The following is a 17,191-nucleotide window of genomic DNA, read 5'->3' as shown; positions in this document are numbered from 1 at the left end:
AACAAATGTGATAGAATCCTCATGTTTACTTATTTCATACATTTTACAAAAATACTTTTTCCAACAGAAACAAATATTTACATTTTTCCAACATTAAAAAAAAATTTAATTTGACTTATAATTTATATTATAAGTTTATTTATTTAAAAATTGATGCGACGATTTTGCTACTATTTTTTATCTCTGAAATGAATCCAATTCGTGATATTTCGTGGAAGGATTTACTGATTAACAAATTGAAATTTTGTTATTCACTCTGCACGTGCGAGAAGTAATCCGCGTATTTGTGCCCAAAATAAAATCGACCACCGCAAGGCCCTTGTCAGTTTGCTGTGCAGTAAATCGTTCCTCGTATGTATCGTATGTACATACGTCTACATTTTGGAAAGAGGGTGGAAGAAATAAGACATCGCGTTGATGCTAAATAAGAAAATAAAAAAAAAGGAGACGAAAAATGTGTCGCCTGCTTAAAGAGAGAGGAGTTGGGGGGGGGGGGGGGGGGGGTAGTCTTGCAACGAGACGATGCTATATATATTTAAAAATATAATTTACGAGTCCAACTACTACCGAGTGACAAGATGATAGGGTGCGAGGATGATGAGGAAGGGGAAGCTGCGGCGAGAAGTGGAGGAATATAAAAACGAAAGAGTAAATCCCCGAGATATTATCTATCTGAAGTTGGGTGAAGGATAATTTAATGTGGAGTATTTCCAAAAATAAAAACAATAATCAAACGACTCAATTTGGACAACCACCATAAAATGTTCCTATTGTAATTCGAAAAAGATAGAAGAAAAGAAAAATCTGTTTTTTTTTGTTGCTAAAAAATAAAAAAGGGAAAAGAATAATGAGAAGGCATCCAACCAAATTCCCTTCCGAAACCCTTCTCAAGGCAAAAACAGAAAAAAAATATTTTAAGCAGGTAGGAAAATCAAAAATTATTTTTTTCTTTTAAAACTAGTCTCAGGTATCAGAGAAAAGGAGAGAGAGCATCGTGGTTTCATTGCTTTTCCTACCTGCTAAAATTATTATTTTTTATTTTTATTTTATTTAAAAACGAGAGGAAAAAAGGGGGAGAATTTTGTTGATTTCTTTCTCATCTTTTGTCCGTTTTTTTTCTCCAAAAAAAGAATTTTTTCTTTTCATTTTTAGGAAAATTTTGGTCTTTTTTTAAATTACAATAGGATTATTTATTTAAAAATTCAACTACTTGGTTAAAAGTTAAAACCATTTATTAAAAATTAATTTTTTTATCAACGATTCATCATGTTAATTGAAAATTCATTTCTGATTAGAAAATTTAAATACTCGGTTGAAAATCAATTTTATATTAAAATTTTCAACTATTTTGCTTAAAACATTTTTTTTGTAAAGAATTACATTTTTGAGAGAAAATTGAACTATTCTAGTTTTTGTTGAAAATTGATTTTCTCCCTCTTTTTTTGAATTGTTATTTTTTCTCTAGCGAGCCGGAAAGTAAGGTAGTTTAGAAGTCTATTTTTTAATTGTAAATCTTTTTCATGCTTTTTTAGCATAAATAATTTTTCTTGAGAAAATATATTTCTATTCGATTTTAAATAGAAAATTTATATATATTTTTAAGAAATGAAAAATATTTGGTTGAAATTGACATTTTCAACTAAAGATGAAACTATTTGTTTGAAAATTTATTTACTTTGTGAAAAATTTGTGTTTTTTGTAGAAAATTAATCTTTATGGTTCAAAATTAATCTTTTTCATTTGAATTAAAATCGATACGTTTGAAATTATCTTTTTCTTCTTGTCTAAAAATTCTTCTTGGTTGAAAATGCAAGTATTCCTGTTAAATTAGGTTGGAAATTTAATGCCTTTTTTTAAATTATTAAAATTTTGTATTTTCACTGTTTAATTATTCAAAATTATTTTTTAGTTGAAAAAATCGCCTCTTTTGCTAGAAACTACTGTTCTTGGCTGAAAATGTACCTTTTTAGTCAAAAATTAAATTATTTTATTTAATTATTCATCATCTTAGTTTAAAATTATTCTTTCTGGTTCGAAATAAAAGTACGTAGTTCAAAGTTGAACTTTTTCTTAAAAAATTATACTTTTTTTTTTAAATTCATAATTTTAATTGAAAAGTTATTTCTTACGTTGAAAAATGAGCTATTTGATTAAAAAATTGATTTTTCTTCGGTTGAAAAGTAGTTTTTTCCCGAAAATGTTATTATTTTGTTAAAAATTTGTTTCCTTTGTTGTTGAAAAGCATTTTTTTCAATTGAAAATGTAACTGTTGTGCCAATTAAATATTTTATAATATTAATTAAAAATTCATTTATTTGGCTGGACATATATTTTTTACTCAAAGTTCAATTATTTAAGTTTTGGTTGACAATATTACTTTTTTTAAGTAAAAATTAATTTTTGTTAGTTTGTAAATTTAACCATTTCAGTTAAAGATTTATGGTTTTTGTTGAAAACTCATGTTTTTGGTTTAAATTTTATTTTTATTACTCCAAAATTTAACTATTTGGTTGAAAATTTGTCTACCTCAATTGAAAATTCAGCTATTTCGTTAAAAAATGCACCTTTTTTTGTTTTTGAAAACTGTATTTTTTCGTAAAAAACTAATCTCGCTTGAAAATTCATCTTTGTGTTTGAAAATTAAAGCATTGCAGTGAAATATTCATCATAGTTGCAAATTTATCTTTTTGTCTTAAAATTAAACTATTATAACTAATTTTTCTAACTTAAATTCTAATTTCAACATTATTGTTGAAAATTGATATTTTTTATAGAAAATTAAAGTATTTGTTTCGAGATTCATTTATTTTGAAAATTGTTGCTCTGTTCTGTTAAAAGAATATTTAGAATTAACGTAATAAATTAAAATAAATGTTTAACTATCGCGTCAAATATGAGTATTTTACTTCCTAATTGACCGGGCAACTTGAAAAACTTGACCGGGAAAAGCTGGGAAATGACCGGTTCTTGAAGTGTTTTTTGAAAGTGGAAATGACACCTTCTCTTTTATTGATTGACAAGAAAACCGCTAATTTCAGTCTCTTAAATACCAGTAATGTTTTTAGGAAAGTCATATAACAAGAGAGAGGTAGCTACAGAAAATTGTGTAGGCACGTACATACAGAGGGTTTATTATCGGTGATTGCGCGAAACGTAATTAGGTCCGCACATGTAGGCCGTCATGACGAAGCTCTCGAGTGACAGAGAACGACAGGACTTGATTTAAAAATAGGGACTTAAGATGTGCAATTCGCCTGAATTTTATTTATTATTCTTGTGTTTTTCGTCCAACAAGTACTGAACAATATTCTGCAAAATGATAATACCCCAGTGGACACAAAACCATGAAAATTCCTAGAACTTCTGTGGTTCGTTCCTAGGACGTCCTATGTCGGCCCTAGCACGTCCTATGTCGGCCCTAGCACGTCCTATGTCGGCCCTAGCATGTCCTATGTCGGCCCTAGTACGTCCTATGTCGGCCCTAGTACGTCCTATGTCAGCCCTAGCACGTCCTATTTCGATTGCTCTTAAGACATCTAATCTCAATACAATAGATGTCCGGAGAACGTCCTATGTCTTTAAGACTTCTTTAGCACATAAGACGTCTCATAGGCGTTGATTGTGCCGACATAGGACGTCCTAGGAACGTCCCAAGGACGTTCTTTTAATCTCCTGAGAGTGTCCTATGTTTTTAAAACGTCTTTAGGACAATGGTCGCCTTAGATACATTAATTGTGCCGACATAGGACGTTCTTGAGATATTCATGGTTTTATACCCACTGGGCTCTCAAATTTGAATTAAAAATTGTTTTATCGCGTCTCTAATTTCCGACGATAGTCTAAGAACTTGGCAAATACAATCTTTCTACTCGTATTTTCTGTTTGAAGTGTTTGGAGCTCATGACTCGAATGAAATGCTGAGTGCATCCTGTCGAGATTGACTAGTGTTGCGCGGTTTTGACATTCTTGGAGAAGTCTAGTAAGTGCGAAACTGCGAAGATACGCAGAAGCAGCGTGTTGATAGTTGATACCGCACTTAGGCATCGCAGTACTTAGGTACCAAACACGTGACTGAATCATGGCATAGTATGGAAATGAATGTGGGTATTATTGCGCTGCGTACGCGTATATAGTAGTACTCCTTAGCGGATTCATTGGTGCTGGGTCGCGCGCGTGTACTGAGACACATTATACCGTGTGTATTTTTATCAACGGAAGTGCGTCGTTGCCGGTTGCGCATTCCTCTAACTACTGTCTGGAAAACCAATGCACGAGTAGTCGCGCATGAATGTGTCCCCCTGGATTTATATTTTTACATATATGACTCCGGCCGTTTCATTTTGCGGGAAGTTTCCAAAGTCGTGGATATCCTCCCACACAAGTACGCCAAAACAGAGACGACTGAGAATATATAACATACTCTGATGCTAAGTACATGAACAATTTATCGAATGTGTTCATGAGGAGGAAGTGACTTGTCAACTCTGCTTATCATTTTATATTCTGTAATATTGACTGAAACTGGAAAAAAATTAATTGATTGAAAGTAATGGAGAAACTTCATCACGTAAATTAGAAATGCAAGGAAATTTCATAAATCTCTTGTGTGTCGCAAGCCAAGAGTCCACTTTTTTTTTGACATCGTATATTTAAATCACAGTTCCGGATTCATCCTAATTTTTTTTCACCGTCATATGATCTAAAATACCAACTAATGTTAGCCTCGAAGCACAAGACCGTGTTTTTGGTACTTGTTGGTGGATAAATCACGTTCTTGGTAATGGCCGTCGGCGGTAAATGTTGCCATGCGTATAAGGTGAGCCTAGTTTGTGGTACCTAACAGATGGAAATTACCGATCCAATATGCAAATAACCTGTGACTGCTAATGTACCAGTAACGGTAGTGTCGTTAACGGATAGTTACATGAAGTTGGGAGAGACCCTGAGCCAACGAAATATCAAGTTCAGATTTTTTTTTATCAAGATCCGCCAATCTATATCTTGTGTTCTGTCAATCGAGCGTATTTTTGAAAGAAGGCACTCACTTGTACGTCTCTCTCTTTTATTTTAAGGAATAATTAAGAGAGATGGATGGTACTTTTAGAGTTGCATGTTATTGAGACAGAACCCTCATTTTATTCTGGGAATGCTTTCGAGCAAGTTAAAGCTTATTGAAACATCTGAGAAGCAAATAAAAATTAGTAATGAATCAAAAACTGAGAATGAACATTTGTCATCTGATATGCACTTTATTTAATTTATGCACTCATCTTTATTTTCACGAGTTCCTTCTACGAGCTTCAACCTACTACACCTGCATTATATCATTTTTAGAAATATTTACAAATTAATATAGCTTTCACTTAACATTTCTCTGGATGAATACTGTCCATGTACTTTCTCCAAATCATATCTTAAGTAGTCAAGTTTTCTGATTTACGTCATGTTGATAATATGACTGAAGAAATATTCACCGTTCCAAGTGAGAATTATAATTATTTTAGCAAATTGCTTATTCAGTAAATATTGTCATTTCTTCCTCATGAGGGTCACATTGGAAGTAATGTCGCACTTTAGTTTCTTGTAAAATCAGTTTTTAATAGAGTAATACTTTGCACACTATTTTTTTTTCCTGTATGCCAATATTTAATTTAGCAATTCTTTTTTGGAGAATGAAGTTTAGGATGGCTCACACTCGCCAACACTTTCATTTGAACGAAAACTCTAATTCTGGTTAATATTGCGGTTATTGGACTGCATTCCTCTCGCCGGCTCTTCAGACATTTTATTTTCATTTGCTCCCCGAAAAAATTTATGGATAAATCCTCAACAAATTTACTTTGTTTGGAAAACAGTGGTTGACCCAACTTCTTGGTTATTGTGATTAAGAAAAGTAGTGAAAGGAAAACAGTTATTCCAGCAACTCAACTTTATTCATGTTTATCCTACAAAGTTTTGGTAGGCGCAACTCCCCTACTTGCTCATTTCTCATCTTCTTTCCTTCTTTTACATGAATGTGTAACTGATGTTAACACGGGTTTGCAATTAATGGACAATGCTCATAATCCATATGTATATGTCGACATAACCAATCACTATGTTTTGTGAAGCCATGACTGCTCCCGCTCTGCACATAAACGGATCAGAAACCATGCAATCGTATCTACTTTTCTACTTACCTATAGTTAGGGTGCTTCGCATGCATGCCCGCACGACATATAAGTATGCATGACTGCCTCTTTACTATCACCGCAAACAGCATATTTAGATTTCTTACTATCCACTAGAATCTGTGGAAAGAAAACAACAAACTTTTTTTTGTCCTACTTCTTGTACTTCTGTTTGTACTTTGATTAAGAATTGAATAAATATCTAAACCTCTTTGCTGACTTTGAAATGAAAGTTGCAATACTTCGTACACATTTACAGGAGGGTCAAACCAATTGATCAGAGATTAAAATCAGTTTGGTCGTTAATTCCAGGCGACGGGTGTGAATGAAAGCTGTAATTGATTAACCCTCTGCGGGGTAATACTTCTCAGATGAAATCAAACCGTGATTGTCAGACGATTTGGATATTGCGAAAATATTTTGAAAGCAAAAAAGTCTTTAGCATAATTTTTCATAATTAATATCGATAAGACTGCCATAATTGATAAATTAATTTTTTCGTTTATTAGAAAGACAATAGAGACCAGAGTAATAAAACTGAAATTGAACTGGAATTACACGATTACGAATAATTCTATACATAGAGCGTTCTGGATAATGTGTGTTCAATTTCGATTTAACGAAATGCGAAATACTAGTTAACTTTTCACGAGCAATCGGTTGTGTGCCGATAGCCGTGGTGTAATTAATTTAAAGCCTGGCAGGGAAAGAATCGATCACTGTGGAACAGTGGGGATTAAAATATCGCTCATTACACGTTCCAAGAGTAAATCATATACGTCAGCTGCGAATTTTCCTTTTTTGCCAATCTGGGTACCATTTTTTAGAGTTGGAAACGGCGTAGTAGGTTAAAAATGTTCAAAATTATTTATTTTATTCATTAACATTAATGAAACTTCTTTTTAATCAGATTTAAACGTATTTATTTGGATTGGAAGATATTTTAAATTTGCATCTTCTTGTAATTGCAGGCGAATCCATGCCAACACCCAATTGTTATCTTGAGGGACGTGGCTTCTTCAGACATGGAATCCTTACTGCGTTTCATGTATCATGGAGAAGTTCATGTCGGACAGGAGCAGTTGGCTGCTTTTTTGAAAACAGCTCAAATGCTACAGGTTCGAGGCTTGGCCGACGTCAACAGCGGCGCTGCCGCAAAAATCCCACAGGCACCACCTACGACAGGCAACAACGGTAGCGCACCAGTAAGTCTAACTTTAATATAACTCCATAAATAGCAAATGATTGTCTCATTATTATCTAATTTGGAACATAATGAAACCGGAATTTCGCAATCTTCTATTAAATATTACATGAAATTCACAGCCAACGCCGCGGAATCCTTGGCAGGACAATGGAAGAGGGGAAGCTAACGAAAGCGGGGCTGGTTCACCACCTGAAAAGAGACCGAGAAGTTATTCGCCAGCTCTAGGAAACCATGTATCACCAAAGACAGACCTTCAGGAGTCTCTTTTGGGACAAGCACTGGAAGGTGGTCCCACGATACACACGCCACCTGTCAATAACGTGCAGGTAAATTTCCTTCCTGTAAAATCTCTATTTTTGTTGTTATTATTGTGATTCAATAAAATAATTATGTCATTCTTTTAGGCGCAATCTACTGGAGAGGACTCGAATTCCATGTCAGACAACGAAGAGGATACGTCGAACAATGATAGTATGCTGAATTCCGTCAAGACAGAGCCCAGCGATCTTCTCAATGACTCCATGGAACATCATCGTAGCAGTTTTCCCGCTGCATTGTTAGGACTTCAAGGTAATTCGCTCATGCCCTATGCTCATACCTTATGCTCATTTTTTATGATCATACCCTATGCTCATACCCTATGCTCATTTCTTATGATCATGCCCTATGATCATACCTTATGCTCATGCCCTATGCTCATGTCAATTTTTCCTCACAATTCATGTTCTGATTAATATTTTTGAAATTTAATTTTGCAGGTTTGATGCCAGGACCTTCTGGGATTCACGCAGCGAATCAGGATCCAAACTATGGTGAGTAGTCGAAATATTACAGTAACTTCACCTAACGGTCATAGCCCAAACTAGAATCCTCCCGTCGTTCCTTAGAACTCTGGTCTCTCGCTGTTGCGTTGAATGCATGGAACTCTCGTACCTCTCACAACCCTGTATTCCCCTTCCCAAAAAAAAACACGGTGAGTAAAGAATGGACTAGAGTCACGCTAAAAATCCAATAACTGATTGCGACATCCCAATTTGAAATCGGACGTCCCGTTTCCGAAACTTTTTCGTGAGACAGAACGAACGATGGAAATTGCTTCACGTCTTTTAAAGCAACAGAGACCGAAGGTGGAGGAGAGAAAAACTAAGAACATTATTTGCGACATAAAGAGAATTTTTTTTTTGAAATTTGGGAAGTAGTAGCTTCCCCCTTTGTCCGTGAATTTTCGGTAAAGTTGGCATGGTGGTGAAATTTAAGGGTTGGTGAGTTTGGGAGGGAGTTGGTTGGGGGCAAAAAAAAGTAAACTTAGTAGATAATGATAAAATAGAAAAGAAAAAAAAACAGGAAGGAGGGCTGTGGGAGGAGAGAGGCGATTAGTAGTGTTTAAGGGATCGTTCGAGGTTGGCTGAGGACTGAAATTGGCTGGTGGTTCCAGGGCGATGGCAGCCCTCGGGAGGAGACGGTTCAGGCTCGAGTTCCGGTTGGCTGCCGGGCACGTCCTCGAGAAGCGAACCCGCCGGAACTGGAACTCAGGAGAGCAGTGGCGTCAGCTCCAAGCAGGATCAGCTCTCGTCCCTCCTGCAGCATCATCAGCATCATCATCACCATCACCACCATGCCAATAATCAAAAGTCGCAGCAGCAACCTACCCACAACTCCCTCAACAGTCTCAACACGGATCAACTCTCCCTGATGCATCAAAAGTTGCAGACCAACTTGCAGAATTTACAGCAACAGCAGCAACAATCAATCAAGAACGATCAGCTCAACCTGATGTTACAGTCCTGCGCGAAGAAAAATCTGGACGGAATTTCAATTCTCCATCCTTATCAGCAGCATCAATTAGACCCGAACAATCAAAAGCCAAAGTGTCCCGAGTGCGGCAAGATCTACTCGAACAATTCAAATCTGAAGCAGCACATTGTGAATGTGCACACGGTGCAAACGGCCTATATTTCTTGTCACGTCTGCAGCAAACAGTTCAAGACGAAGCAGTATCTGCAGATTCATTTGCTGTCGATGCACGGCATCAGAAAGCGGAAAAGCTATCCGGTTTATCAGATGCAGCCGTCAATTTCACAGGGCAGTACGCCTCAACCATCGCCTCAACACCCGTTTGTGACGGGAACAAGTGAGAGATGGTCGGAGGAGAAGCCCTGATGAAAAAACTAGACCAAAGCAAGAAGACTCTTTTGTGAGGTGAAACGTCGTGTGTAAATAGAAGCGCAAGTAACGCTAAAGCCCCGCCTAAGCAGGATTTTGTTATTAGGTATTTTTGTATTAGTCTTAAGGCTCTAGTTGAGGAGATGTCAATAAGGATCTAGAGAGGGGGTAACTTCTTGTGATTGGCCGACCTATTTTCGACTTATTCTCCTAGTACAGTACACGAGGCGTCTCCCTTTCGAGACGACGACAAGTCTGATAAATAAGCTCCTTCGATTGGGCAGTGGAGAGACATTTTTTCCCATTTTCTCCCTCGAGAAATCGCAAGCTTCCAAGATCCGAATAAACAATCCATTTATTTCCAGGGATTCGTCTTGAGACTTTACAAATGTCCAGTTTTTTTTTTCAAGCTCTTTTCAAGGATATTTTTTTGAACTTGATTCTAAAAGGCCTTTTAATCGATTTAAGATGCATAATAGATGATTTTATTTGAAGATTTTGTTATTTTTGATGATTTAGAGAGTATGTGATTCACTGGAGACGCGCGTCCGTTTGAATTAGAGGAGAGTACATCGTATTGATCTCCACGATTCAACAAACAACGCCTAGTGCCTCCCGCTCCTGTCCTAACTCCGTCTACTCTCCCTTCTTTTTTTTTTTCGTTCCATTTTGTTCGTCTACTCGCCCTCTTGTGAGGCACCCTTCCCTCCCTCTTTTTTCGCCATGCGTGGACTATGAAGAAGGATACTCACCCAACCACTAGTGTCCAGAAAGAATTGTTACGTTTTGCTCCTTCCCTTTTTTTCCCCACCCTCTATGAGTAAACGTCTTTTCTCTGGTTTACCAGAAAGTAAGAAAACAGAAAGTTTCATTTTATCCGCTTCCCCTCGCCGTGATACGTTGCAAGATGTGGAGAAAAAGAGGGGAGGGTAAATAAGAAATTTCCTTTTTTTTTTGTAAAGTAAAAGGCTTTTCTAGTGGAGAACCACTGAGAAAACAAACCCTGGTAGCTTATCCAATTCCGCGGTGTTTCCACGAATCTCTTCTATCTCCTCTTACCACCCCCGCGACTCGAGTCGAGCCAGCGTAATGGAAGTTCGCATTTGTTCCCCTCCACACTCCCCCGGACTGCCCCTTCCAAGAGTCTTACTTTGCTCTTCAGCCATCACCTCCTGCTCTCTACTCTTGGCCGTCCGGCTCGACCCTGTTCTCTTTATTTCGTCCCATCAGCTACGGATGGCCGATTCTCGAGAAAAAAAAGAATCGATTCTCGAATTCGCATCATCCAAACATACCAAAAAACACATCTTCCTAACATTCCTGCTCATCTTCATTATAAGCGATAAATTGGTTTTCAACACAACTGAAGAGAAATTATCGACAATACTCTTAATGAAAACTTGTCCTTCAATTTCGTCTGAAGGGTCTTTTGACTTTGTCGTCCTTGTCTTTATTTCATGGCGAGGTTGCTTCTGCCAATCTGGGTGGTTGAGACAGGCAAAATTACCATCTCAAAAGAAAATGTCATGTCAAGCACACTCGACTCGAATTTCCGGAGGGAATCATCACGAGTTCGTTTGGAATTGCGCGAGCTTTATTTATCTCTGACACGGTCTACCTTTGCGAAATATTGTCAATAATGGACACCCAACTAACTGAAGGGCCACCGGTTTTGTCCCAGTTATCTAAAGATTGTTAGGTGCCCCGAGTACCGAATCTCATCCACAGCAGCCGTGAATTAGGGCCATCTATCACTTGGATCCGTTCCGGATAATGGTGCCGTTAGTTTGGTCAAAACCAGATTCTTATCGACCTGCCAACCCTCAGTGTGGAGCTGCTTTGCTATCGCGTGGCCACCGCTGCGTTGACATGTTTGCAATAACCCCGGACATATGTGGTAGTGGGGAAAAAAGAAACGAGAGCAAAAGGGAGCGACGGGAGCGGAAAACGTTCGACGATTATTCTGTCGCGCAAACTGATGACGCTGGGGGGTACAAACGAGGGTCAGTAGGGGGTTTTGCCGTAACTGTAATAGGAGGAATTATTAAAATTCGCTTTTAATTCGAGTACCAACTTTAACTTTACCGGATCACGTCTTCTGAGAGCGGAAGTTTATTAAGACAAATGCAGCTGAAATCAGGCGGGAATTGCAATTGTCATTTGTTCGCTAGACAATGTTCCACCCTTTCGCTCGTCTCTCGCTCTCCCTCATTTTCTGATTGACTCTCTTGTGAAGCTCCACGTGGATTCGCGAGGGTGGCAAAGAACGAAGAAGGGATCCAGAGACATTAAGGACACGAGAAGGGAGAGCCGATCGGGTGGGATAAGATGCAGGATAAGGAAGGCATACGAAAAGCGGACGGCTTAACCGTGACACGTTGCATCTGTCTTCTCGTTGCTTAGCTTATCGCGCAATCCTTATTTTTATTCCAGTCCTTCCTCATTTCTCCCCTATTTCATTTCATTCTGCTCGAAAAAGACCATTTCGCTTACAAATGGAACACGTTTGTAACTTTAGTCATTTTTTGCAAATTTTTTCAGAATTTTTAGTCTAAACTCTCCCTTAAAATCATTTTAAAAATTTCAAATTTCTTGAATTTAAAAAAACATATTTTTAAAGCTTTTCGGAATCATTTGAAAATATGCTTCAAAATTTCATCTCCTTTGGAATCTTTTTATATACCCTAAACTCTGCCTTAAAATTATTAAAATTCTTTCAAATTTCTTGAATTTTTAAAAATAATGTGAAAGTCTTTAGAATCATTTGAAAATATCCTCAAAAATTTCATCTCATTTCGAAACTTAAAAAATACCCTAAACTTTCCCTTAAAATCATTCAAATTCTTTCAAATTTCTTGAAAATTTTCAAACAGTTTAAAAGTTCTTCAGAATCATTTTAAATAACCCTTCAATATTTAATGTCTGTTGGAATTTTTCAAAATCCTTTGGGATTTTTTATCGCTTTAGAAAATTCGTTGAATTTTTTTAAATACTCTGAATTCTCCCTTCAAACCATTAGGAATTTTGGAAATATAAAAAATATTTTGAAAGTTCTTAAGCATCATTTAAAATACCCTCAAACATTTCATCTCTTATGAAAGATTTTAAAATACTGTAAGCTGATAAACTCTCCCTTAAAATTTAAAATTTCATATAATGATTAAAAAATATTTCGAAAGTTTTTCGGAATCGTTTTAAAATACCCTTAACTCTCTTAAATACATTGACATTCTTTCAAATTTTCAACTCTCTTCATAATTCCTCGGAATCATTTAGAATATCCTAAACTTCCCCTTGAAATCCTCAAAATCATTTTAAGTTTTTTCAAATTTCTTGAAAATTTTCTAATCTTTTGAAAACGCTTTCAAATTTTTTACAGGGTGTCTAGCGATTCTTAAAAACAAAATTCAATGTCTTTTCGAGATTTTGGTTAAATACAAAAAGAAAAACTTGAAATTTATAAACCTTGGCATGATAAAAGAAAATTATTCGGAAGTCTTGTTTCAAGTTTTATTTGCACTTGTCCAATAATGGTCGCGGTAAAAGTTTATAAGTTTTAATTAAAAGTTCAAGTTTCAGCAGTTTGATTTATTAAAACTTCTCGAGTCTTAAAAAGATCAGCTGAAGTTTCTGAACGCGAAACCGTTGAGCGTTTGCTCTGCGAGGACAATTTTGAACTTCGCCTGGACGACATAAATTTCAGTAATAAATGTTCCCTTCATTATGGAAGAGTGCAATTTTTAATTAAAAATAATATTCCAATTTTAATTAAAGTTTAAATTTCAAATAGACTGTCGTCAGAAATAAGCTACACGGCTAGAGAGAAAGGAACTAGAAATCTTTTAACATTCGGCAGTTTTGAAACATTTTCCGAAATTTTTTTTTTTCATATTCCTAAAGGAAAAAATGTGATGTAATGATGGTTGAGGAGAGATCTTAAAGTTGCCTGCATAAGAGAGGGGAGAAAAAGAAATTGAAACATGTAGAATGTACATCGGCGGAAGATTGATTAAAGCCTAGTCTCCCTAACCACCCGTCGAGTATATTAAAGACGTGACCGGACATAAAAGATCTTCATCCTAAAATGCGATGCGATTCTCTGACCGCATTGATTTTCCATCCTGCCTTCCCTAATCTCAATCTCTTTCTCATCTTCAACTATAATTCAAAAGAGTGTTCTCCCTTGCCTTTTGCACATCATTTTCTCCTCAATTTTTTGCCAATTCGCTCAATTCCACATTTTCTTTTGTGTTCCTGCTGGTGAATGAAAGTTCGTCGCAAAGTTCCAGAGTTTCCTCGAATTTTTGGAGGAAAAATGGAAGTTTCTGAACCGGGTGCTCTTCCCGAAGCTTGTTACTCTTGGAAAAAGTCCTTTTATTTTACCAGCTGTTAGGGATCCTTTAGCATTTTTCAACGCCTTTGAAAATTTTTCGGAATTTTTTTAAATACCCTAAACTCTCCCTTAAAATCATTAAAATCCTTTCAAATTTCCTGAATTTAAAAAAATATTTGGACAGTTCTTAAGCAAAATTTAAAATACCCTCAAATATTTTATCTGCTTTGGAATATGTTAGAATACCGTAAACTCTCAAATTAAATCATTGAAATTCTTTCAAATCACTTGAAAGTTCTTAAGAATAATTTAAAATACGCTTGAATATTTTAACTCCTTTGGAACCTCTTAAAATCCTTTGGCGATTTTTAACGCTTTTGAAAATTTCTCGAAATCTTGTAAAACACTCCAAACTCTCCCTTAAAATCATTTAAATTTTGTCAAATTTCTTGAATTTTTTAAAATCTCTTGAAAGTTCTTAAGAATCATTTATAATACCCTTGAATATTTTATCGGAATCTTTTAAAATACTTTCAACTCTCCCTTAAAATCATTGAAATTCTTTCAAATTTCTTGAAATTTTGTAAATCTCTTGAAAGTTTTTAAGAATCATTTAAAATACCCTTAAATATTTCATCGGAATCTTTTAAAATATTTTAAACTCCCCCTTAAAATCATTAAACTGATTTAAAATGTCTTAAAATTTTGTTAATCTACCGAAAGTTCTTAAAAATCATTAAAAATACCCCAATCTCTCCCTTAAAATCTTTTAACATATTTTCAAACTTCTTTAATATTTTTTAATCTCTTGAAAGTTCTTAAGAATAATTGAAAAGACCCTTAAATATTTCATTTCCTTGGGAAGCTTTTAAAATCATTTGTAATTTTTTAACGTGTTTGAAAATCTTATATAAATACTTTATCAGAAGACAAATGAATTTAAAACATTTCACAGTAAATCAGATTCAACAGTCTTGGAAGATCGAAGAAGAATTGCTTTTTTCTCAAGCAAGATTGCATTATAATTGAAGAAAAGAAATACGAAAATTTCTTCTTAATTCAGAATGTCCTCCCGAAATTTCTTTTTTCCCCAGAATTCTAATTGAAGTGTCTTCAACACTTTATTCTCCCAGATGTATATCTATCTGTGATTTGTACCAATTCATAAAAAAAAATTGCGCAGCAACTCTGGTTCATTCTCTCCGTTCTGGAGGGTTTCTTGAAGCCAAACTCTTCAGTTATCGACTTGAGTTTTTGAAAGTTTTGAACCACCGGAGGCGATATCGTCATCCGAGATGAGTTGATGGAAAAGTCAGTGGGCAGCTGCAGTAAACTTGAGTTTTTGTTGAAGGAGGAAAGGGTGAGAGGAAAGAGGCAGGATAAGGATAAGCGAAAGAGTGAGTAGAGGGGTGATAAAAGAGAGAGAGAGAGAGAGAGTTGGTGCTTTCCTGAGGGTCCTGGGATCGATCCTTGTGCAATTTCCCGCACATGTCCGCATTGATCTGCCCTCACTTGCCCCCGGCGCCTACCGACGCCTACCCCAGCTCAACCACCACCCCCTGATTTCTTCAAGCCCCCTGGTCACCCACCAAGCCCCAAGTCATTCTAACTTCGTCAATTCACCCTATATTTTTTCCCGACATACCCGACGTACACATTTTCAGATATATGTGCGTGTCTCTTCTCTTGTAAAAAGCTTCAGATAAATCGAGAAGCCTACTACATGCTTTTTCAATTCGATGAAAACAAGAAGCTTTCCCAAAACTCACGCTTGTCATATATCCGAACTTTACGAGAAAGCAGCAACTTCTAAAAGGAAAATTTTCAGCGGTTTTTAAAACACTTCATTTTTTTACAATATTTTGAAATCCAATATAATACCTTGAAATCCCCGCAATATTCTATGAAATCATTTGAAATATCTTGAAGTTTATTGAAATTATTTAGAATCTTTGTAAAGTATTCTAAAGTTTTTTTTTTAATTCTTTGAAATCTTTGGAAATACTTGTAATTATTTTTAAATCTTTCAAAATCTTTGAAATCTTTAAAAGCATTACAATTCTTTGAAATGCATACATTTTTTTAATTTCTTTAAAGTTTCTTAAGAATCATTTAAAATACTCTTAATTATGTCATCGGAATCTTTTTAAATACCCTAAACTCTCCCTTAAAATCATTAAAAGCCTTTTAAATTTCTTGAAACTTTCTATATATCGTTAAAGTTCGTAAGACTCATTTAAAATATCCTTAAATATTTCATCTCTTTTGGAAACTTTTAAAATCGTTTGGCATTTGTTAACGCTTTTGAAAGTTTCTTGGAATCTTTTAAAATACCCTAAACTCTCCCTTAAAATCATTAAAATTCTTTTAAATTTCTTAACAAATTATAAATCTTTGGAAAGTTCTTAAAAATCATTAAAAATACCCTTAATTATTTCATCGGAATCTTTGAAAATACCTTAAACTCACCCTTAAAACCATTAATATTCTTTCAATTTTCTTTAAAATTTTTAAGGCTCTTGAGAGTTCTTAAGAACCGTTTAAAATACTCTTAAACAGTTCATCGAAATCTTTTAAAATACCTTAAACTCTCTCTTAAAATCATTAAAACTCTTTCAAATTTCTTAACATTTTTTAAATCTCTTGTAAGTTCTTAAGAATCATTAAAAATATCCTTAAATATTTCATCGGAATCTTTTAAAGTACCCTTAATTCTCCCTTAAAATCATTTAAATTCTTTTAAATTTCTTGAAATTTTTTAGATCTCGAAATTTCTCAAGAATAATTAAAAATGCCCTTAAAAATGTCATCTTCTTTGGAACCTTTTAAATTTTTTTGTCATTTTTTAACGCTTTTAAAAATTTCTAAAAATCTTATCTATTTAAATTCCTAAAAAATTCTTTAAGATCATGAAAATTACTGAAATCTTTAGAAATGTTAATAAATCCGTTAAAAATTCCTTGGAATTTTTCTTAATATTCCAGAACCTTGTAGGTCTTATAAAGATCCTCCAAATCTTCCCAAAAACCGGTTGGAATTTTGTTAAATCCTTGAAAATAAATAATGCCTGGAAAAATTCCATGATATTTGATAAAATCTTTTTAAAAACTTTGAAATCCTTTATGTACATTCCATGCAACCTTTATAGTCATTGATAAAATCGACGAAAATAGACTTAATGTTAATTTTAAAAAAGTTTGAAGGCGAAATCTAAGCAAATTTCTACCTAAACAATTTCTGAAGAATTCAAGCTTAGATTTCTTCTTTTAAAATATCCCAAAATCTAGAAAATTATTTTTATTCGGTTTTATTCTATTC

The 17,191-nt window shown here is 34.9% G+C and overlaps 1 protein-coding gene across 4 annotated transcripts in view; it reads left to right on the top strand.

The window, feature by feature from the left end:
- LOC117182935 (protein abrupt) overlaps window positions 1-17,191 on the top strand; it is a 69,272-nt gene that overhangs the window by 29,322 nt on the left and 22,759 nt on the right. For 3 of the 4 annotated variants that reach the window (XM_033376050.1, XM_033376052.1, XM_033376053.1), the window contains exons 2-5: window positions 7,142-7,375; window positions 7,497-7,703; window positions 7,782-7,947; window positions 8,136-8,189. In XM_033376050.1, the coding sequence (XP_033231941.1) occupies window positions 7,142-7,375; window positions 7,497-7,703; window positions 7,782-7,947; window positions 8,136-8,189 (661 nt within the window). Of the gene's footprint in view, window positions 1-7,141; window positions 7,376-7,496; window positions 7,704-7,781; window positions 7,948-8,135; window positions 8,190-8,812; window positions 9,840-17,191 lie in introns of those variants that run through there. The other variant, XM_033376051.1, reaches the window with a different exon arrangement.

This window comes from Belonocnema kinseyi, chromosome 2 (genome assembly GCF_010883055.1).
Source record: "Belonocnema kinseyi isolate 2016_QV_RU_SX_M_011 chromosome 2, B_treatae_v1, whole genome shotgun sequence".
NCBI classification, from domain to species: Eukaryota; Metazoa; Arthropoda; class Insecta; order Hymenoptera; family Cynipidae; genus Belonocnema; species Belonocnema kinseyi.
The sequence above is the reverse complement of the archived record's forward strand: the minus strand, read 5'-3'. Positions and strand labels throughout refer to the sequence as shown.